Below are 27,901 nucleotides of genomic sequence, written 5' to 3' on the forward strand. Positions count from 1 at the left end.
AGACCAGGGCTCAAACCTGTGTCCCCTGCATTGGCAGGCGGATTCTTAACCACTGCGCCACCAGGGAAGCCCATAATCTCCCCTCCTTCTTGAAACCCTTTCCCTCTCCAACTCATTCTGATGGTAGCTGTACTCCCTCCTCTGGTCCATTTTCCATTGACAGAGAGCAAAAAGGGCTCCAATCAGGATATGACTGTCAATGGGAAACAGGTCCTACAACAGGTTCTATGTTCAACTTCTTTCCTTTCAACACAGACTTTTATGGAAAATGTACCACATCCAAGGCACCATGCCAGATGTTGTAAGGGGGAAAAGACCAAGAATGTTCAATCTCGTAAAGGAAAGAGATTGGTAAACAAGTAATTAAAACTCAGACAGAAAAAGGTGAGGGTTGATAAGAAGCATAAGCAGCATTCTGTGGATGTGAAAAGAAGGGGCAATTAAAAGTGACCTTGAAGATAAGAATTGTTCATATCTTCCCAAGGACGAGGGTGTTTATTGCCCATGCTCCATTGGTTAAGAAAGAGACTAAGTTATAAAGTTTGTGTGATTCTCAAAGAAAAATTGGTTTTCCAATGATTTGTTTATTATGTTATAAATGTTAAAACTTTCTTTTAAAAGTGATGGCTATATCTAGTGGTAATCCTTTCCTCCCTTGATCTTTGGAATAATGCTATTTATAGATATTATTAGTCCTGTTTAACAGATAAAGAAAATGAGACTCAGAGGAATTAACTAAGAATATACAAAATGGGCCCCAAATAAAATTAAACTCTCTTTTCCTCATTATTTGAAATGAATTCTTTAGGGGACTAGAGTGAGAATATTTATTTAAGGATACTCCTTTTGATCTCTACTAAATCGGGAAGCTAAATGCCAGCACTTAAACTGAATGGATTCAGGGGCCCCCAGATTCAGTAGCTTTCATTTAACCCAGGAGACTCATTTTCTTCTTTGTCAGAGTGGCCCAGCAATTGGTTAGGTACTTGGGGACCTAACTCTTTCAATCCAAGAGAGTATAATAGAGTCTGTGCTGTTGGTAAGAACAATGCAGCTCTCTAGAGCTCTGTCTACATGGCAGTCCTGAAATAGTCAAAAAAAAGTGTACTGGTAGTTGTTCACAGCCCTCAAATTCAATTTCCACATTAGGAAATCCAAAGGCTGAGGTTATTCTGTATGTTCCATTTTTTGCTAAAACTGGGGTAACCAGCTATCTTCAGGCAGTCAAACCAGTTTGATGGGTACCCCTCCCACTTCCCCCATTAGAAACTGGCTTCAGACCTTAGTGTTCACTGGCTGATGGTTACAGTTGGATCAACAGGTTCAGCTATGAAAAAAAGGAAAAGAAAGAAAAAAAAAAAACAACTTCGCAACTCCACAGAGAGATTTTGTAAATAGAAATGAAGGCTGTGTAAACATAGTACCTGTATTTTTCTAGTTGGCACGCTAGGAACCCAGCAGGAAGAGATCATAGCAGACAACCCACAATCCACAAAACAGAGTTTTTTTCCAAGGGGGTGGAGGTGGAGTAGGAAGGGTGTCTGGTTGCTCCTGCTTTTGTCCAAAAAAAACTATCCAAAAGTTTTGATTCAAATAATTCACATGTAGGAATCCTGAAGAGTCTTCAGTGATTAAAAAAAAAAAAGTGACCAGAGGTGAGTGAGAACTCAGCTCACTACAGAGGAAGTCAGAATAATTCTTTGTTGACAAAGGAGCAAAAGGATCTGTTAAGGTTAAAAACCTGGTGCAGTTTGTGGTCTGTGAGCAGCTGGGGATGTGCCAGAGGCGAGTGTAGGATGAAGGGGCTCTTGTTTTAGGCAGAACGGAATTCAGGAGCTCCATTCCTCCTCAGTGCTGGTGAACTTTGCTCAGCCTTCTCTTCTTTCACTCCCTACAAAAAAGTGGTGGAGAGGAACTATGCGATGGGCAGAGCAGGAGTTTGTACCCGTTTGTCGTGTTTAGTCCTAGATTCTTTTTGACATATTTTGACAGATTGACACTGTCTATGTGATTTGTGATTTGGAATTTTCAGAAAAAAAATCAATTAAATAGTTTGGATATACGGATTCCTAATGGTCTGAGTGAGCAAAGAAAAACCTGTTGTCAAGAGCTACCTCTTTGCTGATGTGCTAACTAAATTTTGGAGGTAAATTCGCAGCATGACTAATTTAGCCACCGCTGTCAGTAACCTTCAGACAACACTCAATAAAAAAAGAAAGAAAAATGAGAGTTACCTCTTTGGGTCCAAGAAACTAATGAAATTTGAGACTGAATCAAAGGTTATACGCAGGGCCCAAATGGCAATCAGACTAGCTGGTAAACAGAACAGTAAATAGCTATATTGATTAGAAAAGTGTTTAAAATTTTTTTTTTCAAAATTTAAAAATACAGTCATTTAACAACATATGCTTTAATTATTGTTATAATGGCTTATATTTATTGAGCAGTAATTACTTTTAGGGTACCATGCTAAGTACTTTACCTGTAATCCTTACAATAGGTACTATTATTATAGTCCTTTTATACATCAGGAACCTGAAACTTCAATAATTTGTTCAATAATTTCTCAAGAGTACACAGCCAATAAGCCATGGAAGTAGACTTTAAGCCAGATGTGTTCAGTGTCAAAGCCTATGCTCTTAACTAGTGCACAGTTTCACTACGTTTGTAATAGCAAAACACTGGAAACAACTTGAATTTAAACAATAGAAGGTTGGTTAAATTATGGTCTAGTTAATAATGTAATAATATAGAGTTATTTTTAAGGTCACATTTAAAAGACTAGGGACAAAGAAAATGTTAATGATATATTTCTAAGTGAAAGAAAGCAGGCTACAAGCAGTATGTTTCACCTGATCTCAAGTTTTTAATAACCATTTATTTATGGGACTACATATATACACCAAGTGTCAGAGATGTGTGGGTGTTGTAATTATGGGTGTAGTTTTTTTTCTTCAGTTTTGAAATTTTCTACATTTTCCAAACTTTTTTCAATTAACATGCATTACTTTTTTTTTTTTTTTTTTTTTATCGGTACGCGGGCCTCTCACTGTTGCGGCCTCTCCCGTTGTGGAGCACAGGCTCCAGACGCGCAGGCTCAGCGGCCATAGCTCACGGGCCCAGCCGCTCCGCGGCATGTGGGATCTTCCCGGACCGGGGCACGAACCCATGTCCCCCGCATCGGCAGGCGGACTCTCAACCACTGCGCCACCAGGGAAGCCCGCATTACTTTTTGTTTTGCTTTTTCTTTCTTTTTTTCTCTTTTCTGCACATGCATTATTTTAAGTATGTAAGACCCTTCAATGTTATTTAAAGTAGAAGAGAGAAATATAGGAAGAGGAATAATCAATCAATCATCAGTTTTGTGACAGGTAATGAAATTTGGTGGGGAGCAAGGGTGGCGAGAACTGAACATTTGAATGTAGCTGTGACACAAATGAACATTCTTTCACAGGTGCAGCCACCAGTGCAGATATGTCTCATAATTTTCCATTAGGCAATATCATATTAACCACGGTCATGAGTAAGCACAATCATACCCTGATCATCTTCCTCCTTCTTGAATCGCTTTCCTCTCTTGGCTTCCGTGACACCCCACTCCTATTGGCCTTCCCTTTCTCAATCTCCTTTGCTAGTTTCTTCTCTTCTCCTCACCTCCCTTTACATTTCAGAGTCCCAGGCTTGACCTTGGGTCTCCTCTTCACCATCTACTCAGAGGAAAAAAAAAAAAAATTAAAATGCCTTCAGGACCCATGCCAGTAACAAGCGAGTGAAGCAAGTCCTTGATGTCGCTGCCATCTCTTCCCTCAGCCCAATACCAGTCACCCCGCACCTCTGTCAATAGCATATCCACCAACTGCTCAAGTCAAAAAGTAGAAGCCATCTTTCATTGCTCCCTTTTCCTCATCTTTGCCCACATACATCCAATACATCAGCAAATCCTGTTGGTTCTATTTTCAAAATACATCTTGAATCCTTTCCTTTCCCCTTTCTGCCACCATCTTGCGTGGGCTATTTAAGTGTCATCCTAAGTGGTCTCTTTGCTTTTACTCTTGGCCACCATACATTCTTCATGCACAGCCAGTCGTACTAATAATCTCTGGATTTGGAACTGAAAACTCAGAAGATGTGGCTCTGGTCTTCTTTCATTTTTCCTAGTGAAAAGGTAAAATTTACCTAGTTTGACTGAATTATCATAATTCAGAATTAATTTAATAGTACCGCCCCCCCCCCCAAAAAGCGAATTCACTTTGGTTTCTTAGCAGTCAAATATTTTGGAACCTAAGGATAAAAACAACAAAATTTATTTGCTCAGTTGTTCTGTTCACTTTATACTCTACCACCTTGGTTAACAATGGTAGAGGGAGAATTTAAAAAAAGGAAAATTATATTCTATTCTTAATTCTCATCCATCTGTAAAGAACAAAACAGAAGACTGACATAAATGTGTATTATAAATGTGGCTTACCATACTTGTTTCCGCTTAAGTTCGTCTTACCTCATTTTTCCAGGACTTCAATTCAATAGTTTTTTTTTTTTTTTTTTGCCATTTAAGCTTCTACGACTATGACTCATGGAACTAGAACTAGCTCAGTACTGCTTTGTGTTACTTTCTGTATGAGATTTTTCTCAACTGGTTAAAATGACATAAGTAAAATACATTTTGTTTTTCTAAAGCTTAAAGAAATAAACGTTAAACTAACAAGTTTCCGTTAAAAGAAATTGGATTTAGCAGAGAAATAAAGACTTTCTAATTTTACTTTACAACATAAAATAATTTTCCTCAGTTCTTTCTTCCATAGCTGTTGACCACAGAACTTTCAGTAATCTCATTTAGATCCTGGAAATTAAAGTATTGAATACATTTTCCTAAATGCTAATTTCTTACTACATTTTGCTTTAGAAATAAACTATTTTGAAGTTGACCCTACTTCTGTCTTGCCTTTAACATGAAATCTAGCAACTGTCTGTTATTTTCTTTTTTTTTTTTCTTTTTTTTTGCGGTACGCGGGCCTCTCACTGTCGCGGCCTCTCCCGTTGCGGAGCACAGGCTCCGGACGCGCAGGCTCAGCGACCATGGCTCACGGGCCCAGCCGCTCCGCGGCATGTGGGATCTTCCCAGACTGAGGCGCGAACCCGTGTCCCCTGCATCGGCAGGCAGACTCTCAACCACTGCGCCACCAGGGAAGCCCTATTATTTTCTTTTTACACAGAACTCTGGATTGTTTTCCCTTCTGATTTAGAAGACTGTTGCTTTTGGAATAGAAATACATCATGCAGATTGTCCAGATTTAGGGACATTCTAGGTTGCTTCCAATAATCTGAGTGACACTAAAATTTTTATACGTTATTTTCATTTAACATTAAACATATATATATGTCATCAAAGGAGTATTGAAATCAAATAAATATTAGTTCAGTGGTTGTAAACCTAGGCCCTACATTGTAATTACTTGGGAAGCTGTAAAAAATATTGATGCCTGGGTCCTACTCAGGATTCTGATTTCATTGGTCTGGGAATTGGGATTTATAAAAGGTTCCAGGTGATTCTAGAGAATGGCTAATGCTAGGACCCACAGAATTAGGCAATTATGGTTTCAAGATGTCACTTTCTATATTTGAGGCTAACAGCATGTGTGAAAAAGGTAGCACTATATTTTCCTTTTTTAAGGTCAGAATTCCAAAATGGGTTTCAACTGGGCTAAAATCAAGGCATTGGCAGCGTTGCATTCCTTCTGGGGACTGCAGGTGAAAATCTGTTTTGTTACCTTTTCCAGCTTCCAGTGGTTGCCTGAATTCCTTGGCCTGTGGCTTCCTCCTTTATCTTCAAAACCATCAGTGTAGCATCTGCAAATCTCTCGCTGACTCTATGCTTCTGCCTCTCTCTTTCACTTATAGGGACCCTTGTTATTACATTGGGCTGACCTATTTAATGCAGGATAATCTCCCATCTCAAGATCTTTAATCATCTGTAAAGTTCTTTTTCCATGTGAATTAATATATTCACATGGTTCCAGGGATTAGGATGTGAACATTTTTATGGGAGATTCTGTTGTCTACCACAAGCCCCATAGTCTGTAATTGTTTTCCTCTTCATTTTACACACTCTTCCTGATGATCTTTCTCATCTTGGTGGAAGATGTCACATTTCTATCTCCAACTCCAGGTGCAACTATTCACTGGACCTCACCCCTGTGTGGTCCCACAGGGCCAGGAACCAATGCTGTTTCTCACCTTTAGGTCTTGACACACTTTGCTGTCTTGGTTTGAACACCTTTTTCTCCTTTTCCCAAGTCACACTATATTCTTTGTCCTTCTAGACTCAAGGCGTTCCCTTCTCCAGGAATTTTTTTTAAAAATTGAGATATAATTGATATATAACATCATGTAAGTTTAAGGCGTACATGTTGATTTGATAATTTATATATTGCAATGTGATTACCACTGTAGTGTTATCTAACACCTCTATCACATCACATAATTATTATTTCTCTTTTGTGGTGGGAACAATTAAGATCTAGTCTCTTAGCAATTTTGAAGTTCATAATACAGCATTGTTGACTATAATCACTATGCCGTGCATTAGATCTCTAGGACTTATTTTTCTACTAGTTGTCTGTACCCTCAGACAACATCTCCCCAATTCTCCCACCCCCCAGCCTCTGGTAATCACCATTCTACTCTGTTTTTTTTTTTTTTTTTTTGGGCTTCTCACTCTTGTGGCCTCTCCCGCTGTGGAGCACAGGCTCTGGACGCGCAGGCTCAGGGGCCATGGCTCACGGGCCCAGCCACTCCGCAGCATGTGGGATCCTCCCGGACCGGGGCACGAACCCGTGTCCCCTGCATCGGCAGGCAGACTCTCAACCACTGCGCCACCAGGGAAGCCCTCTACTCTGTTTTTATGAGTTTTGCTTTTTTTTTTAGATTCCACATATAAGTGATATCTTATTGTCTTTCTCTTATTGATTTATTTCACTTAGCATAATCCCCTTATAGTCCATCCATATTACCACACATGGCAGGATTTCCTTCTTTCTCTTGTCTGAGTAGTATTCCATTGTCTATATATGTACCACATCTTCTTTATCCATTCATCCATTGATCGACACGTGGGTTGTTTCCATATCTTGGCCATTGTGAGTAATGTTGCCATATGGGAATACAGATATATTTTTGATATCCTGCTTTCATTTCCTTTGGATACATACTCAGAAGTAGAATTGCTGGATCATATGGTAGGTCTATTTTTAATTTTTTGAGGAACCTCTCCATACTGTTTTCCATAGTGGTTGAACGAATTTACATTCCCACCAACAGTGTACAAGGGTTCCCTTTTCTCCACACCGTTGCAACACTTGTTATCATGGGGTCATGCCTAATTGTCTTCTTGACGATAACCATTTTAACAAGTGGGAGGTGATAGCTCAATGTGGTTTCGATTTGCATTTTCCTGATGATTGACAGCTAAATAATATTTATAAACTTCTGAGCCCCTCACTAAAGATAGTGCAATATCTACCTATGGGGAGATAAGACATTTTTATTTTATTTTCAGTTTCTCAACATTTTGAGGAAAAGGCCTAAAACTAAGCACCCTCCTACAATGAATATGTTAATCATCTCATTATTCCACAAAATTGTGCACCTTTATAAATGCAAATTATTGTAAAGTAATATAAACACTGCATTCCACCAATACTATAAAATGGATGATTCCACCCAAATATGTATCGGGGTTGGGTAGCTGCTAGTGATTTTCTTAAGAGGCTAATGAAATCCTATCACTTTACAGTTTGAGATCTTCTGAATGCAGCAAGTTGCCTTCAGGGTAGAATCCAATCCTTAGCCTGGTTTATCGTGGTCCCCTCTGCCTCTGTAATTTCATTTTTAGTCAACTTCCCACTAACTATCTGCCTGCTGTCCCACACTCATCATTTTCATGTAACAATTATAACTTAGGCATGGGGTCTTGCCTAAATTATGCTAACATAATTTTCATTCATAATAAAGCCAGGAATGGAGCATAATCTATTCATTTTCCCTTCTGCAGCCTATTGTGTAAGCACAGGTTCAACTCCATTTCCCCCTTTGTGCAGGATAATAAAAACTATAATGACTTTTTAAAACAATCACAATACTATTTAACTTCATGGGATGAGAGTTTCCCACACCTCCTCATATTTAAAGAGTATCTGTAAAGAGGGTGTGATCCAAATGGGGGTGGTAGGATGTGCTTTTCAATATATGTATTAACAGAACAAACTTTTTTACTGTTCCATAGCTCTATCCAGAAGAAAAGTCTAATTATTTAAGAGTGACAATTGGATTAAATTGTCCTCTAAGGTTAAAATGTCCGACCAGACTGGAGACTTTTCTTTTTCCTTTTTTTTTTTTTAAATTGAAGTATAGTTGATTTACAATATTGTGTTAGTTCAGGTGTACAGCAATGTGATTCAGTTATATATATATATATATATATGTATACTTTATTTTCCACTATAGGTTATTGCAAGATATTGAATATATTTCCCTGTGTTTTATAGGAACTTGTTTATTTTATATAGAGTAGTGTGTATCTGTTAATCGCATACCCCTAATTTATCCCTCCCTTCCCCTTCGGTAACTGTAAGTTTGTTTTCTATGTCTGTGAGTCTGTTTCTGCTTCGTAATAAGTTCATTTGTATTGTTTTTTAGATTCCACATATAAGTGATATCATATAATATTTGTCTTTCTCTGTCTGACTTACTTTACTCAGTATGGTAATCTCTTGGTTATCCATGTTGCTGCAAATTGCAATATTTCATTCTTTTTTATGGCTGGGTAATATTCTATTGTATATATATATATCACATCATCTTTTTTTTCCTCATAAATTTATTTATTTATTTTTGGCTGCTTTGGGTCTTCCTTGCTGCGCGTGGGCTTTCTCTAGTTGCGGTGACCGGGGCTACTCATTGCGGTGGCTTCTCTTGTTGTGAAGCATGAGCTCTAGGTGCATGGGCTTCAGTAGTTGTGGCACGTGGGCTCAGTAGTTATGGCTCATGGGCTCTAGAGTGCAGGCTCAGTAGTTGTGGCACGTGGGCTTAGTAGTTGTGGCACATGTGCTTGGTTGCATGTGGGATCTTCCCAGACCAGGGCTTGAACCCGTGTCCCCTACATTGGCAGGTGGATTCTTAACCACTGTACCACCAGGGAAGTCCCCTAGGATACATTCTTAAGAGTGGAAGAGCAATATAGTGGTAAACTGCTTCTTAGTGATGTTATATGTTTGCTGTAAATATTAATGAGTGCACATTTCTCCTTTGCCAACACTGAATACTATAAATATTTGCAATGAGAGAGGTAAACCATGTTATCTCAATACTATTTTAATTTACATTTCTTTGATTATTAGTAGAATTGAACACTTTATTCCTGTATTTTTAGTATAGGTAGATTACCCATAGTGGCTGTAACATTTCTCAGCAGAGAAAATAATTTGGAGTGTCTGTAAGGAAATGGGTGCTTTCTTTAATCAAATTAAACGTAAGTTTTCTCAATTAGCAACAAATAGAAAATCTCCCTGGAAAATTTCTTGTGAACTTTATAACCCAAAATGTGATCACACAAAATCCCCTTTTCCCTTGTGCATCTCTAGGATGTACCACTGTTACCACCTTCTTTAATATACAGGCTCAATTATGGGGACTCTAAATTATAGCATAGCTATGACGAGGCTGGATCAACAAAAGTAATATGGTTAGGGAGAGTAATCCAAAGCTAAATAATCTGTTTTACCTGATATTTTATTTTATTTTTTAAATATTTATTTATTTAGGCATGAGGTCTTCATTGCTGCATGCAGGATCTTTCGTTGTGGCGAGCGGTCTTCTCTCTAGTTGTGGATCCAGAGCACACGGGCTCTGCAGTTGCGGCACATGGGCCTAGTTGCCCCGCGGCATGTGGGAATCTCAGTTCCCTGACCAGGGGTCAAACCCGCGTCCCCTGCGTTGGAAAGCGGATTCTTAACCACCGGACCACCAGGGAAGTGCCATACCTGATATTTTAGTTTTCTACCTATTGCTGTATAACAAACAATCCCAAAATCCAGTGGCTTAAATCAACAAGTATTTATGACCTCTTACAATTTCTATGTGGGTTAACTGGACCCAACAGTGCAATTCTATACCATGTGGCAGGGCTGCAGTCTTCTGAAGGCTCAACCCAGCTGGAATATCCATGATCGCTCACTCTTGTAGCGGGCAGTTGGTGCTGCTTGTCGGCTTGGAACTCAGCTGGGGCTGTTGATTGAAGGCCTTGATTGTTCTCCACACGGCTTCTCCATGTGGCTTGGGTTCCAAGAAGGAATACTCTAAGCATGCTTCTACATGACAGAAGTCACCTTTCTCCTTTTGGAGTACTAGCAAGCAATTCAAAGTTCAAACCTCAGAGGATAAGGGCTGGAAAAAGTAATTTCCTCTCCCGTCTGCTTGAAGCCAATCTCCTGGTGGTCTCATTTCCTATTTGAACCACCATTTGTAATCTTGGTGACTGAAATGGCAACCTACCACTTTCGGGGGAGACACTGGCCTCTCAGAGACCTCACCTAGACAAGCAATTCAGAGTTGAGCTGACGATGCCAACAGTCATTCTAGGGATATGCACTTATATAGATTGCAAACGGGTGGGGTGGGGTGGGATGGTGGTACATTTCATTGCAGTCTCATGACAATTACTATCTTACTATCGTAAGAGAACACTGCAAATGGGCTACGTATTTACACACTACTTAAGAACGAAATAGATATGGGAAAACAAAACAAAAAATCAACCAATCTAGTATATGTCCATGTCAACTATGCTAAATACTTCATTAATATTTTATGTCTTAAAACATGTGTCTTGGCTAGCATACCTACTGATAGTAGAGTTGCCCTTTTCAAAGTCTTTATCCCTCGTGTGACATACACAAGGGAAACAAGAATTTAAAAATGCCCCAAACAGGACTTCCCTGGTGGTCCAGTGAGTAAGACTCCATGTAATGCAGGGGGCCTGGGTTTGATCCCTGGTCGGGAAACTAGATCCCGCATGCATATCGCAACTAAGAGTTTACATGATGCAACTAAAGATCCCGTGTGCCGCAACTAAGACCCAGTGAAGCCAAAATAAATAAATATTTTAAAATGCCCCAAACGTAATTAACTTCATGTGGATCATTTTGAACTTCTAGATATTGAACAATCGTGTGAACTTTCAATCTTAAACATTTGAATTTCCAACTATAAGGGTGGGCAATGTCTTTTCCTCTTAAATTGCAATTGTTCCCAGAGTCTTGCCCAATAAAAGTGTCATTAGTAAAGATTACTCACATTCGAAGTTTTACTTAACATTAGTAAGATTTAGTGAATAGTAAAAGCAATGTTTGCCTTTCTTGTGAGGAGGGTGCTGCAAGCCAAGGCCATGAATTTCCATTCCAGCCTATGATATAAGCTACGCTGAATAAGAATTTGAAGAATTCTCCAAATTCTCTAGGTGCAGAGCAAATCATGTAGATGGTACCTTTTTCCTAAATTATCATTTAATCTACACCCTAGCAAAATGCCAATAGTTACAATTGGGGGGATTGGGTGTATTTTCTGGTAGAAACAAAGAAAAATTCCATCCTATCTTTGTTATCAAAATTTTCTTTTCTTTGCATATAGGTAAAGGCTTGCAGATCAATAATCATTTTGATTTCACCATGAAATTACATTCTCTTTGCTTGAGTTCCTTTGAGTTATGCACAAAGCTTCCTGTTCTGAATCCACTCTTTTCTTTTCCTCTCTATTATGATGTCAATGTATGCTGAAGGCAAGTAAAATTATGAAAACCTTTAGTCCTTAATTCTGTCAAGGTGGTGATGTCAGAGAGAGATATAAGTTAGATGATGATGAAAAATTTAAGTCTGGATTTATAAAAGGTAATTTTCCCCCCCATTCCTTCCTTTTCCATTTTAAAACAAAATTTTTTTCATCTTTATTCTCCAAATTTAGGTGTACTTCCCCCTCAGAATTCCAATACATTTTTTTCTTTCTGTTAATGAAGACTTGTGATGATCTGTTTTCCCTTTCATCTTAGAACATTTTGCTTTTATGTTTCTTTATGTGATGTATACAATTCATGTAACTGTTTTAGTTGGTGTTTCTGTTGATCTTAGACATGAGGAAGGTCCAAGTGACACAGTTGATGTCAGGGTATCCAGAAAGCTTGAATTCATCTGTAAACTCTTCAGCACTCATAGGTCGGTTAGTGCCCTGCTGGTTTTGGAGACCCTGGATGGGGGGTGTGGGGGACAGCTGCGGCTCACCCTGGGGACACAGACACTGGTGGCAGCCATATTCGGGAACACTCTACTGCCCTTTTCCTTTTTTTCTTCTCTTTTGTGTAGCAGTTGAGTGTATGATACAGGGACACAAGTACGGCAGTCCTATAAAATCATATGCTGGGGCTTCCCTGGTGGCGCAGTGGTTGAGAGTCCGCCTGCCGATGGAGGGGACGGGGGTTCGTGCCCCGGTCTGGGAAGATCCCACATGCCGCGGAGCGGCTGGGCCCGTGAGCCATGGCCGCTGAGCCTGCGCGTCCGGAGCCTGTGCTCCGCAATGGGAGAGGCCACAACAGTGAGAGGCCCGCGTACCGCAAAAAAAAAAAAAAAAAAAAAAATCATATGCTGATAGTTCATATGAAGTCTTTTGACTAGAAAACTCCCATAATAGTACTAAAATGTAAACAAATTTTAACAAATGGTAAAACTGCTCTCCATATTATTATTAATTTATTTTTTATTTTTGCCCACGCCGCATGGCTTGTGGGACCTTAGATCCCCAACCAGGAATTTAACCCGGGCCCCCGGCAGTGAAAGCGCTGAGTCCTAACCACTGAAACGTCAGGGAATTCCCAGCTTTCCATGTTAAGGTAGCCTTTTATACCAGGATCTTCCTCTCTCTAACTGGCAATAGTTGTATAGACTCAAGCAAGGGTTTTCAGGCCAGAAAAATTAAAGCAAGTAACTTTAGAGTTTTAACTCAATCCAAATAATATGTATTGAGTACCTACAATGTTCAAAGTATTGTGCCGTGAAGGAGCTTAATAGCTGATGAACAGTTTACCTGAAGCACTCCATGGCTGTATTCTTTACACCTAAACAATAATCCACAGCTATTGTGTTTTAACTGTGACTTGGCTAGAAGTGAAGTTTCCTTCTGCAGTGAACCTCTGATTTCTGGCAACTGTTTTCCTGTAACTAGGGGCAAAGTAAAGCAGGAGGGTGGATAACTCTGAAAAATTGTAAAAAACAGTTGGATTATTGTCTTACATCTCCTTTTGTTTCATCAGTAGAACAGCATTAACGGTGAGTTGGCAAATCCATAACAGACATAAACCTTAGCCCTAGGTCATTTAGACTGAATAACTGTGACCACGCTGTGTTTAGGGCATTTCACTATCATCTGCTTCTTCTCAATGGAGGACATTTATTTATTAACAAATACTCCACCAGCACTTATATGCCAGATATATTAACATACTCAAGGTTAGACTATTTGCCCAAATCTGAAGCAGCAAAATGCTATGAGAGGCCTTTCATTGTTTAATGCCTCCCTTCCTCCCTCCAGATGTGTTCACAATGAAGTGAAAGTTGTCTCTCTCCTCCTGGCACACCCACTTCTCCTTATTCCCGACTTCTTCGTTTAATGATTTAAAATATAAACCTGACGTGTTTAAATTTTCAGGAATGGCAAGACGTTGATACTGCCTCTTACCCTGGCAATGCACAAGTCACCATTTCAGATCTGGAGAAAAATGTCTGCCTCATCTTTGTAATATTAAACCCACTTACAGAAAACAAATCTTCAACATTTGCAACCATGAGATGTGGTACAGCTGAATTCATTTTAGTATTTTTAAAAAGGTGTAAGCTTTTAAAACTTTTCTGAAGACGCTCCTGTGCTTCTTGTCTTTTCTCATGCCACACCCCTCCTCCCAAATTTCCATGTGCTAGTTAAAATCCAGTTCATTTTCCAAGCCCATCTCAAATAACCCTTTCTCTAGAAAACTATTTCCTCCCTAAAACCAATATAATTTTTCTTGACTCTCCCACAGTACTTCCTAACTTTGACCCCACTTTTGCTTGACTTTTAAGTGCGAGTATTTTAAATATTATATATGTTTTAAGGCCTTACGGCTTCAAAGAGTACCATAAGGGTGAAAAGCCACTTTCCTCTATAATATTTGTTTGTTTTTCACTAATGTGTCAGGAAGAATACTGTTAACGGGTGGTGGTGGGGTAACAGGACACAGATTATGATGATCTGTGCTGGTTTCAATCCTAATATAATTGATCTCTTAAACTAATCTGAGAATGAGGCGAGCCTAACTTTCACATTGGAAAATCCCGAGAGGAAAAACACCCCTCCAAGATCTACAGGCAAAATGCACTTCGCCTCCACGCTGCTTGGAGCAGCTGTCTCAGGAGTCTTCCCTTCCTCAGAACGTGGGAGAGGTTTGGTCGGGCGGCAGCTGCAAGGAATTTTCCCCGTTCCTCGTCCACACGATCTCCCCGCCCCACACCCCGCTTCGAAAGGAAGGTGGCAGCTGTCAGGGAATCCCAGTGGAAATCTCTTTCCGAGTCTTCGCCGAGCGCGGCGGGCGGGCGGCAGCTGAAAGCTGTCAGGGGTGGGGACTCTTTGCTCCTTTAGACAAGGACAGCAGCCCCGCTGGCTCCGGAGCTGCCACCTCTGTAGCTCGTGGCGGTCCCTCAGGTGTCCTTCTCCGAGTCCAAGAAGACACCTTGGCAACGTGGGGCGGGTTCCTTCCGCGCCAGGAGGCCCTACGGTAACTTAACAGAAGGAGCGTCAGAATCACCGCCTCGGCACTCGCCAAAGCACCTTCTCAGGTCGGGGAGTGGGAGGCCGGGGAAGAGTCGGCTGCTGAAAATAAAGGTCTTTTCTGGCCGGGCCGGGGATACACCTGGTGCTACCTGCGTAGCGCGCCAGCCCTCACTCGCTATCCTACCAGCAAGCCCGCGCCCGGCGCCTCCGCCCTCTCCGGCCCCCGGGGCCGCCCGCGCGTACCCACGCCGCCGCGCGGTCGCCTCCGCCTTCGCGCCCGCCCGGCTGCTCGCGCTCGCGCACGCGCACGCCGCACCCGGCCGCCCTCGGCGCTGTCATGGCGGCGGGGAGCAGCTTAACTGGGCACGCGGACAGCCGCGCGAGCAGTGGAGGGGCAAGCTGTGGCAGTAGCATCCTCACCGCCCGCAGCAGCCTCAGCCGCGGCGTCCGTAGTGCCGGCAGCGGCTGATTTTGCAAAGGCTGAGCGCAGGGGTGGGGTGGGGTGGGGCGGGCCAGGAAGCCATGGAGTTCTGTGCAGCCGCGGACTCCCGGGGAGCGGACTAGGGAAACTTGGAGGCTGCGATCAGGTGCATTGACCTCTCTCTCCTCCCTCCTCTCTTCGTCGTAGCCGCCGGGACTCCCCTCCCTTCTGGCCACTACACACACCACCCCTCCTCTGCCCGTCGAACCTCAGGTGCCCGAGAGGTGCTCCACTCCTCCCCCTGGGCAGAGCGTTGAGAATCATCACCGCCCCCTTCCCCCGCCCTTCCTGCCCTGGATCTCAGCCGCCACCTCCGTCTCGCGGCTGCCTGGCGGGGGGCAAGGACGAGTCCGGAGTGTCTGGGTGAGGAGGAACTTTCTCCCTCTAGGGTAGCTTGGGGACCCCTGCTTTCCTCCGACCCCCCCCCCCCCCCGCCGCCCTTTCCCAGCGACAGTTTCCTTTTCCGTGCACCTGTGAGGAGAGATTGCCCTGCGCCTGGAACCTGCGAGAGTGTGGGGGAGGAGTGAACCTGTTCTCGGGCCTCTGGAACCAGCCTTCGCTCAGAACCCCGCGCCTGGCTGGTAGCGGGGTCCTTTGAGGAACTTATTTGACGGATACTACTCCCTTCTCTCCCCGCAAAACCCTAAAACAAAACCTAGCCTATTTAACATTGATTTAATCTTCCAATAGGGTTTGGCGTTGTTGTCAGCCTCGGGGAGAGAGATTGGACAAATATTCCCCAAGAGGAGGAAGGCGACGCCAAGGACTTTCCACATCAACTGCTTTTGGGGTTTCTCCACAACTTGGAAGAGTGACCCTTTCCGTTTTGCTTTGCGTCTGTGTGCTTATTACTAGCGCAGCGACTGCTGTCCCAGAGTGACTCCGAGTGGTCCTTTATCGTGAACTCGCAATGGCCAGTGAAGACAGTATTGCCCCTTCCCCGCCACCAACAGGTGATGACGGGGGAGGTGGAGGGAAAGGAGAAGAAACCCCTGCCGAAGGGGGTGCCTTGTCTCTGAAACCAGGGCTCCCTATCAGGGGCATCAGAATGAAATTTGCCGTGTTGACGGGGTTGGTTGAAGTTGGAGAAGTATCCAATAGGGATATTGTAGAAACTGTCTTTAACCTGGTAAGTAGATCTCTATTTTACGAGCGTATCTTCTCAGTGGGTTGGGGAACAAGACGTTAGCGCTGGAGCCATGTGCTCTACTCAGGCTGATGATAGAAACAAAATTCTGCTGACCTAAATGAAACAATTTCTTGTATTTTTCAGTTTAAGGGGAATTATGTAAACTTAGATGCTCCAGGTTTTGAGAAAGTGAACAGATCACTTTGGTCCTAAGGAAATAATTGTTGCTATGGAAGTATTATGGAGGATTCCAGTGGAGGAGTTTTATTCTATAAATTTTTTTCCCCCTTGGGATGTATATCTAAGTGTGCATTTCGGATATTTTAAGTAAGTTCTTTTGGACTTCAGAAATAATGTCCTACCTACTCTTTCGAGTCTGCCTAAGTTATGTTTTGCCATAAATTTTGAACAGAAAATTCTTGTTCACAGGGCTGATGAAAGATTAATTTGCTGCAAAGTTAGCATTTATATTTAATCTTGACTAGTTTTATTTTTAGACATAATTAACAAAAGTCAAATTTTGGAAAGAATTTAGGGTTACATCTTGTGAATATTGAATGGCAATTTAAAAAGAGAATTGCAGCAGATATAGTATAATCTTTATTTCATTTGTGAATTCATGTCTATCAGCAAAGCATATTTGGTCATTGGAAGTTGCTGGTTATACTACTATGAGCTATGAATGTTATTTTTAAAATGTGGATATGCGATACTTCCCTTTTTCTCTAGTCTTAGAAATGGTTATCATTTCTAATGGGGACTTTTTAGATTTCTTTATTCTAATTTCTGTTGCCCATCAGTGTAAAATATAAAAAGTAAATTTGACCTTTAGATATTTCCTCTTCTTCCACCTATTCACCTGTGTTAGAAGATAATAGATGGGAACAAATATGAATGTGCAATAGTTGAATAACTGTTTATTACCTTTCCCCTTTGCCTGTATTTTTTCAAGGTTAGGCTTGTTTTATTCAGGGCAGTTAATTATTTCCTTCACTAGAGCTTTACTAATGGACTGGTCACCTGTGGTACAACTTCTAGAATGAGAAAGTAGCTTGATGAAATTCACTTACCTATGGAATAAGAAAATTTTGAACAATTGGGTATTTCTCTACCAGTTTGTTGTGTTGGGAGTTTATATACAAATACTGACACACACGTACACATTTTTAAAAAATTATGTATATTATGGAAATGTTCAGGTGTACACAAAAATAGAACAGTTTAATGAACTCTGGTGTCTATCATTCTGTTTCAACAGTTGTCAACATTTTGGGGATTTTGCGTCTATGTGGACTTTCAAAGTTTGTGAATCTGAAGGAGATAAATGGCAAATCTATGTATCCCTTTGTCTCCAAATAGACTTGAAAACTTTCCTTCTCAGTTTTTTTCTTTTTCTTTTTCTAAACCTCATGTATCTTGGATGTTAAGGAGAAATGTGTGGTAGTGATATAGTCCATCATTAGTTGTTTGTGTGTGAAACAACATTCCTCTGGCAGAAGGATTCCAACTCCTCTGTTCTTTAGAATGTCTTCTGTGGAGGTGGATGACCGAACATGAGTCACTTGCATTTTATCATTAAGGAAAATCCAAATTCTGTAGTAATAGTTCGTTCATATGCTGCCTAGAACTGTATGCCTGGTAGAGATTTTAAGGTGACTGGTTAAGTCTTTCACAGCTACATGTTTGCAGGTCAGTAGGTGTCTGGGTAGAAGGAGAGGGAAAATCTGTTCAATTACACTTCCTCTTCACCATCGTTCTCCTCTCCTGTAGGGCAGAGAAAGTTGCTGAGAGGATTAGATTAGTTCTTTTCCTTCCCTTCTCCCTTACAAAACTTTTCATGCTCCTACAGATATCCTTCCCTTCTCCCTTACAAAACTTTTCATGCTCCTACAGATATCCTTCCCTTCTCCCTTACAAAACTTTTCATGCTCCTACAGGGCCTTGGCCAGTCTTTTGAATCTTGGGAACTGAGAATATCGGGAATGTGGTAAACTAGTCCATTTCAGGGTTAGTACTGCTGCACTTAAGTATTTTCTAATCGATAGTTATCAGCCTTAGTCTCAATTCTACTCAAAGAAAGAAGTTACATTAACTAATAATGTGTGATTTAAAAAAAGTCACTACAGTTTACTATGTGCTAGGCAATGGGCCAGGTGCTTTACATATGTTTTTAAATTCTTCCCTCATTAAGTGTTTAATACATAGAGCTCATTATATAGTTAAGGAAACTGAGAGCCTGAAAGGTGAAGCAGATTGGTGATTCTTAGAATGACAACCCTTCTAGGAATACATCTGTCTCTTGAGTTGATGTAGAGTTGTTTGCTTCCCTAAGCAGATATTTATAGCTTAGGCATAGCTTTCCCCAGTGTAAGGACAGCAAAATCATTGGTCCTGCTAAATATGAATTGCTGAAACCTTGTTCAGTTTTCATATCTTCTTATTGACCATTCAAATAGCTTTCAAAAAAAAGTAAAAAAAAAATTTTTTTCAGGTTATTCAGTTTTTTCACTCAGAATATAGATGGAGAAAGTTGATTATTAAGTTTTTTTACAGTCAGTATATTGGATTAAAATGTCTAAAATTGTGAAAAATAGGATACAGACAAAAGAATGTGTGACATGTATATGTAATGAAGTATTATAAACCCTTTGAAACTTCATTTAACTTAAAGAACCAGCATATTACCAGTATCACTGAATCCTCATGCATGCTCCTCCTTTATCCTTTCTTCATTGCATTTTTCATTAGTAAGTTTATTATATTTTATATTATACTATATATATGTATTTATTAATATATATATATGCAGCTATCATAACTTTTTCCTACTTTTCAGGCATTTTATTAAAATAGTTTGTATGCTACCGATTCTCTCGTATTGGTTACATATTAGTTACTTTAAACCATAAAGTTTGTACTGTTAAAATTAAACAACCTCCCCTCCCTGAGAGCTGTCCAAGTAGTAAGAGGTTAAGTAGAGCCATATAACTTCAGAAGTCTTTCTTTACAAAGTGCTGCCTCCAACTTTGCTAATGTAGCTTGACCTTACACAGTTATAAATTTCCTTTTTTTTCAAAGATTTATTTATTATTTTATTATTTTATTTTTGGCTGCGTTAGGGCTTAGTTAATGCGCACGGGATCTTCCCTGAGGCATGTGGGATCTTTTGCTCTGGCATGCGGGCTCTTCGTTGTGGTGCGCAGGCCTCTCTCTAGCTGTGTTGTGTGGGTTTTCTGTTCTCTAGTTGTGGCGTGCAGACTCCAGGGTGCATGGGCTCTGCAATTGTGGCGCACGGGTTCCAGAGCACGTGGGCTCTATAGCTTGCGGCACACGGGCTCTAGTTGAGGGGCACGAGCTCAGTAGTTGTGGCAGGCAGGCTTAGTTGCCCCACGGCATGTGGGATCTTAGTTCGCTGACCAGGGATCGAACCCCCGTCCCCTGCATTGTAAGGCGGATTCTTTACCATTGGACTACCAGGGAAGTCCCTGTTATAAGTTTCTTTGGAATTTACCACCCTTCTTGTAAATTTCTTTTGCAAATCTGTTTTATAGGTAAGTTTTGATTAATAGTACACCTGTGTATTCAAGTGTTTAAAACCTCTGGTCAACTTTTACATTTTTCTTGTTGCAATTTAAAACCATTTTTATTTTGTCTCCACCTGTATGCTAAAGTAATTTGTCAAACTTTTGGACCCAAATAATTATATTGGCATGTTTTCAGGAACTCACTGCTGAGTTTAAGGCTTCCACCAGGTATTTGTAGGTGTTCCATGCTATTTAATTCAAGAATAGTGTTTCCCGTGGGCTGGTGACAGATACATGTTTTCATGAAATTTTTTTCTTCAAAAAGTAACTGTACCATTTTAATTAAACTGTTAAAGCTAAGGGAGTTCCCTGGCAGTCTGGTGGTTAGGACTAGGCTCTTTCATTGCCATGGCCGGGGTTCAAACCCTGGTCAGGGAATTAAGATCCTACAAGCTGCACAGTGTGGCCAAAAAAAAAAGAGTTAAAGATTAGAAGATGGAATATAATTTTTCATTACTCATTACGTGGCATTGATACAGGTTCTGCAAGATATTAATGGTGCAAATTCTTAACACCTATAGAAGCTGAGCAGGTCATACAGAGGTTCTGTTTGTATTGACTGTGCAGAGACTATACTTGTGGGGCATCTGCTGTTCCATTTTAGCTGATTGTTGTCCTGCAGTAACATGAGCCCAGTGATGTGTGAACCTTTTGATTTTTTGGGAAGAACTGGAAATCTAGATTTAAAAAAAATAACATTTAAAATGTCAAATTAAAATATTAAAAAAATACTGTGTGGGACATAAAATTGCAGGCAGTTTCTTTTCAGGCTTTTATATGAACATTTATTAGACAGGTAATCATTCATCATGTTTCTATTTTGATGTGTGTATCTAGAATTATTTCCTCCTTAATATCTGACATCATAATTTAAAGGTTAAGAGTAATCTATTCTAGAAACATGCTTGTTCGTGGGCTTCTCCTCCATATCAGTTTGTATTGATACTTCATGTTATAATAGAAAACTCAAACTGGTTTAAACACAATAAAAAGGATTTATAGGCTCATTTATCAGGAAATCCAAAGGTAGGGCATGATTTACAGTAACAATAATATTAAAGACCAGTTTCTTTCTGTTGCTGTTTTCCTTTCTGTAATGTCAGCTTTAGTCCATTGCTGTTTCCCTCATGGTAATAGGACTGCTGCCACTGGTACTTGGGGCCATATGTATTCTTGTTTAGAACCCTTGGGAGAGAGAGCCTCTCTGTCCTAACATTCTAAACAAGAGTCCTGATTGGACTGCTGAAGCAATGATTGTGGCCATTGAAATGTGCTGATTGGCTTAAGCAAACCAGGGCCAACTGCTGTACCTAAAAATGGGGTCAATTTCCTCTAAAGTACTTGGGCTGTATGGGGAGAGATGGATACACAAAGATCTGGGTAAGAAATTCACAGAGTGAATGGATGCTGGATAGGCAACCAGTGATGTCCACTACTGTCCTTTTCAAATGCATAATAATACAATAGTAATGTTAAAGATATTTGTGAAAGAGAAAAAAAATCACTCTCTTAACTCCCTGTCGTGATCTTGAGCAAGTTTTTTAAAAAATTCTTTTATTTATTTAAAAAAATATTTATTTATTTTATTATTTATTTGGCTGCATCAGGTCTTAGTTGCGGTATGTTCGTTGCAGCATGTGGGATCTTTCGTTGTGGTGTGTGGGCTCTTCGTTGAGACGCGTAGGCTTCTCTCTAGTTGTGGCGTGCGGGCAGTAGTTGCGGTGCGCGGGGCACTCTAGTTGTGGCTCGTGGGTTCTAGAGCACGCAGGCTTAGTTGCCCTGTGGCATGTGGGATCTTATTTCCCCAACCAGGGTTAGAACCTGCGTCCCCTGCGTTGGAAGGTGGATTCTTAACCACTGGACCACCAGGGAAGTCTTTGAACAAGTTTTTTTTAACTTCTTTGTGCCTTGGTTTCCCCAGCTCTACAATGGGGAAACTATATTTTAGAAAGGATTAAGTGAGTAAATACTTGTAAAGCACTTAAAATAATGTGTGGCACCTTAAGTGCAATTATAACTATTTGCTATTATTGCAGTATTTGCAATTTTAGATAGTTACAGTCATCATATTCCAACCTTATAATTTTTTTGTTTCTATATAGTCATTATTAGCCTATTGGCTCTGCAATATACTACTTCATTCTTATTTTGGGGTTTATTTAATAGCCGTTGTCACTTTTAGAGGTGACTTGATTTTCAGCATCTTTATTGAGGTGTAATTTACATACCATAAAAGTCACTTGTTTTAAGTATATAATTCAGTGACTTTTAGTAAGTTTCCAGAGTTGTGCAAGCATTACCACAATCTAATTTTAGAACATTTACATCCTGTGTTCAAGACATTTTATAGTTTTAGCTCTTACATTTAGGCCTATGATCTATTTTTTTTTTTTTTGTGGTACGCGGGCCTCTCACTGTTGTGGCCTCTCCCGTTGCGGAGCATAGGCTCCGGACATGCAGGCTCAGTGGCCATGGCTCATGGGCCCAGCTGCTCCATGGCATGTGGGATCTTCCCGCACCAGGGCACGAACCCGCGTCGCCTGCATCGGCAGGCGGACTGTCAACCACTGCGCCACCAGGGAAGCCCTCGCTTACTATTTTGAAGGTACTATTCTGTTTTCCTCTAGTCTCTTTTGTTGTTGTTAAAATTGTCACGGTTATCATTCTGATTTAACTTTACAGATAATCTGTCTCTGTTGTTGCTTTAAAATTTTTTCTTTGACTTTGGGGTTCTTTAGTTTCACCATAACTTGTCTAGGGGTGGCTGTGCTTCCTGAATCTGAAGATTCATGTTTTTCATTAGTTCTGGAGAATTTTCATGACTAATGCCTTTTCTTTATTTTATCTACTTGCATTTTGGAACTCGTAATACATGACATGTTGGTTATTTTTTTTCTTTCTATCATTCATGTCTCTTTTTTTTTTAAAGATTTTTTTAATGGGGACCTATTTTTTTTTTAAGTCTTTATTGAATTTGTTACAATATTGCTTCTGTTATATGTTTTGGTTTTTTGGCCACAGGGCATATGGGATCTTAGCTCCCCAATCAGGGATTGAACCCACACCCCCTGCATTGGGACTGCCAGGGAAATCCCTCCTTCATGTCTCTTAATCTTTCATATTTTCAATCTTTCCTGCGACTAATATCTTTTCTTCTAGTTTATTGTTCATTTCTTTATCTCCATCTTTCCTTCTTCTTCCCTCCCTCCCTCCCTCCCTTCCTTCCTCAGCCAAAGACTAGTAATTTGTAATTTCCCTGTGCCAGTGGATGGATTTTTTTTGTGGGGGTGGCGGGACAGGTTGTGGGGAGGATCTGCTTTTTTACCTTTTGAGAGTCCCATGTTTATATGGAGATTTCATTCCTTGAGTGAGCACCACACTGTATTTTGTGTTTCTACATAGGCATTAAAATTTAAGTCTCTAGCTTACTAGCTTCCCCTTCTGAACCCCTTCAGCAATGGTAATAGCAGTTCAAATACTTATTGTTTTCCTGTTTCTTCTTCATTTTGATCTCTTGGGATTGCCTTTTCTTTCTTGCAAGTTCAGCTCTGCACTGAAAAGTATTTTTTGTTATATTTAATATTTGTAGGTATTTGTGAAGTGATAGTTTTTAGGTTATCTTAGTCTACTCACTGTCTTGCTGGAACTATAAGGTATAACTATAAGGTATAACAAAGCAATTGGTATATAATAGCCAATGAATAAATTATAGTACCAGTTTAGGCTACATTAGGCCACGGTTTTACCTATCTGGCAATAATTTGGAAGATTATTACCTTAGATAAGTCCAGATAATGGAGTTCTATTGTAGATCAATGAAGAAATTGTAGGTAAAGAAGATTTGTCATTTTTCATCTTCTTCAAATTCTTACCTTTATATGCAGGCAGATGAGCAGTTTTTATGTTAGAAAGCAACCCTATGTTTCCAAAACCAAACATAGATTCTTGGGAAATTTTGTATATGGATGTAGTGTTTTAAATTTTGGTATTTATATGAGTTTTCTGAGATTTTAGAATTACAGAATGTTGTGGGATGGTGAAAGGAATTCAGTTTTTTTCTTCCAACCCCTACCCACTTAAAACAAACAACTTAGAACAATACACTACCATTCTTTGAATCTTAATTCTTTGTAAGTTCTTAATCATTTAGCTGGAATGCTAATAACCTGCATAGAAATCTCATTTGTATTAACAGGGAACTTTATAATTTTACTATTTTTAATATTTTCATCTGCCCAGGGATGAACTTTTGAAATAAAATAGCAGTAAGCAAGGCAAATGATGACCATTTGTTTGTTTGTTATTATTTTTTAATGAGGTATAGTTGATTTATAATATTATGTAAGTTTCAGGTGTACAACATAGTGATTCACAATTTTTAAAGGTCATACTACATTTAAAGTTGTAAAATATTGGCTGTATTCCCTGTGTTGTGCAGTATATCCTTATAGCTTATTTTATACCTAATAGTTTGTACCTCTTAATCTTTTACCCCTATATTGCCCCTCTTCCCTTCCCTCTCTCCACTGGTAACCACTAGTTTGTTCTCTATATCTGTGAGTCTGCTTCTTTTTTTGTTATATTCACTTGTTTGTTGTTTTTGTTTTTGGCTGCATCGGGTCTTAGTTGCAGCACGTGGGATCTTCATTGAGGCATGCTGGATCTTTCATTGTAGTGCGCAGGCTTTCGTTGCAGTGTGCAGGCTCTTCGTTGCAGGGCAAGGGCTTCTCTAGTTGCGGTACAGGCTTCTCTCTCTAGTTGTGGTGTGCCGGCTCAGTAGTTGTGGTGCATGGGTTCTCTAGTTGTGGTGCATGGGCTCAGGAGTTGTGGCTTGCAGGCTTAGTTGCCCCTTAACATGTGGGATCTTAGTTCCCTGACCAGGGATCGAACCCACATCCCCTGCATTGGAAGGTGGATTCTTAACCCCTGGACCACCAGGGAAGTCCCCTGTTGTATTTTTTAGTTTCCACATATAAGTGATATCATACAATATTTGTCTTTCTTTAATGTTTTTCACTAAGCATATTACCCTCTAAGTCCATCCATGTTGTTGCAAATGGCAAAATTTCATTATTTTTTATGGTGGAGTAGTATTCCATTGTGTGTGTGTGTGTGTGTGTATCACATCTTCTTTATCCATTTATCTATCAATGGACACTTAGGTTGCTTCCATATCTTGGCTATTGTAAATAATGCTGCCATGAATATTGCGCTTCATATATCTTTTCAGATTAGTGTTTTCGTTTTCTTTGCATATATACCCAGGAGTAGAATTGCTGGATCGTATGTTGTTTCTATTTTTAGCTTTTTGAGAAACCTCCATACTGTTTTCCACTGTGGCTGCACCAATTTGCATTCCCACCAGCAGTGTATAGAGTTCCCTTATCTCCACATCCTCACCAGCATTTGTTATTTGTGGACCCATTTGTTAATCTCTTAGGAGCTACACTTAAATTGACAAGATGGCTTTTGACGTAAAAATTTTTGGAGCCATTTCTATTTGTCGGGACTATTTTGCTGATTTATTTAACTTAACTGTTTGAAATAAAGAAAATTCCTCGGTTTAGTCAAGTTCAAAATTCAGCATATCATATAGTTCAGATATTTTTCTAGTTTATATTATTAGACATTGACTTTTATTTTGTGGTGCTAAATATGCTGTGCATGAACAGTTATATGGAATTATGCAAGTGGTGCTCCAGAAGGAAAGATTGAAATTAATGCTTTGTCCTGTGATCCATATATAATAGGGATGAAACTGGATCTAAATCAGGCTGTGTGACTGAGTCTGTTGATTACATGTAGGCAACATAAGTGTTTTTTACAAGTCTTATCTCATTTAATCTACACAACTCTTTGAGGTAGTACTTTATTAAACTTGTTTTATAATAAGGAAGTAGGATTGGAGAGGTTAAAGATGCTCAAGTCCCATAGTTAGTAAGATGGGATTTGGACCCAGGTTGTTTGAGCCTGAATCCTGTACACTGTATTATACTGTGTGACTATTAATTTAAGGTGGGTGCTCATATTAGAATTGTAGAAAATGGCCACTTAACTAAATTTCTCAAGAATTGTATTTATTGAAAAACTAGTTCATGATAATTAGAAACATAGTAAACAATGATAAGCTTTGAGAAAATGAATTATCTTAAAATTTTATCATTGATTTAACAGTGCATACTTTGATATTTTTATATCAGTTTCCCTGTGTTTCAAATGGTACGTGGTTACTCGTATATGTTTAAGATATCCACCAATCAATTATCTTCTATTCTGATAATCAGGGAAAAAATGAAATGACCAACTCTTTAATATTTAGGGACTAATCATACATCTTATTTGTGATTGATAAATATTATTCTTAATCTGTATTACTTGTGGTTTGTTCTTGGTTTTGTTATATAGTACCTTAGCCTGAGGGCAGAAGTATGGAAGAAAAGAAAAATTAAATTAGTAATTTTCTACTTGTCATTATAGTATCTCTTGAAAAGATTTGGAAAAAGTTTAACATTAAATCAAATAGTTAAAATGAAAAATTTTGGCATATGTTTGGGAGTTTCATTTATTCTAAATTCTCATTGTTATGGAATGGAATTTTTTTCTTTTTTTAACTGGTACTTTTTTGGTTAATTTTTATTGGAGTACGGTTGCTTTGCAATGTTTTGTTAGTTTCTATTGTACAGCAAAGTGAATCAGCTATAGGTATACATATATCCCCTCTTTTTTGGATTTCCTTCCCATTTAGGTCACCACAGAGCATTGAGTAGAGTTCCCTGAGCTGTACAGAGGTTCTCATTAGTTATCTATTTTATACATGGTATCAATAGTGTGTATATGTCAATCCCAATCTCCCAGTTCATCCCACCCACCCCCCTTCTCCCCCATGGTGTCCATACATTTGTTCTCTACGTCTGTGTCTCTATTTCTGCTTTGCAAATAAGATCATCTATACCATTTTTCTAGATTCCACATGTATGCGTTAATATATTTGTTTTTCTCTTTCTGGCTTATTTCACTCTGTATGACAGTCTCTAGGTCCATCTGTGTCTCTACAGGTGACCCAATTTTGATCCCTTTTATGGCTGAATAATATTCCATTGTATATATGTACCACATCTTCTTTATCCATTCATCTGTTGATGGACATTTAGGTTGCTTCTGTGTCCTGGCTATTGTAAATAGTGCTGCAATGAACATTAGGGTACATGTGTTTTTTGAATTAAGGTTTTCTCTGGTTATATGCCCTTTAGTGGGATTGCTGGGTCATGTAGTAGTTCAGGTTTTAGTTTTTTAAGGAATGAAATGGAATGTTGACTTCACTTGTGAAATTTTTGAATACTGAGAGGATGTCCTAATTAATTATAATTGATACTTAAATTTGAAATGACAATTTTAACGGATCCTTTTTTTCCTGTTGATCATTGTTGCCTCTGGCTATTTATCTTCTGAATCACATGGGGATACTTTTCCATCTTCCTTCTTCTCTACCTTGCTCACACAAGACCCAGATTTCCTTTTTGACACTGAGACTACTGCTTAAGACTCTTCCCACTTCATAGAAAACCAGTGTTTTCTTACTCTCTTCTGAACCTAATTGGGGTCTTCTAGAGCTCTGCTCTGGCTGCTATACGTGATGCTGAAATGGGAAAGAAAAAAATGACTACTTCCATTATCTAAATTTTCCCCACAGAATCTATGAGATAATAGCTAGTATTTATTGAGTGTTTTTGTGACCTACTAAGTAGTACTTCTTTGTCCTTATTCTACTCTGGTTTAGACCATTCTGGATGCAGGGGCCCCTTTACTCTTGTTTTTCTCTCTGCCTAGAATGATCTCCTCTCAGTCATCTAATAATATATATCA

General features: G+C 39.6%; 1 protein-coding gene across 3 annotated transcripts in view; it reads left to right on the forward strand.

Annotated features, from left to right (window-relative positions):
- The first annotated feature begins 15,166 nt into the window (after positions 1-15,166).
- LRBA (LPS responsive beige-like anchor protein) overlaps positions 15,167-27,901 on the forward strand; it is a 727,005-nt gene continuing 714,270 nt past the window's right edge. For 2 of the 3 annotated variants that reach the window (XM_067736700.1, XM_067736702.1), the window contains exons 1-2: positions 15,457-15,688; positions 16,016-16,454. In XM_067736700.1, the coding sequence (XP_067592801.1) occupies positions 16,236-16,454 (219 nt within the window). In that variant the 5' untranslated portion in view covers positions 15,457-15,688; positions 16,016-16,235. Of the gene's footprint in view, positions 15,432-15,456; positions 15,689-16,015; positions 16,455-27,901 lie in introns of those variants that run through there. The other variant, XM_067736701.1, reaches the window with a different exon arrangement.

This window comes from Pseudorca crassidens, chromosome 4 (genome assembly GCF_039906515.1).
Source record: "Pseudorca crassidens isolate mPseCra1 chromosome 4, mPseCra1.hap1, whole genome shotgun sequence".
In the NCBI taxonomy this organism is placed as follows: Eukaryota; Metazoa; Chordata; class Mammalia; order Artiodactyla; family Delphinidae; genus Pseudorca; species Pseudorca crassidens.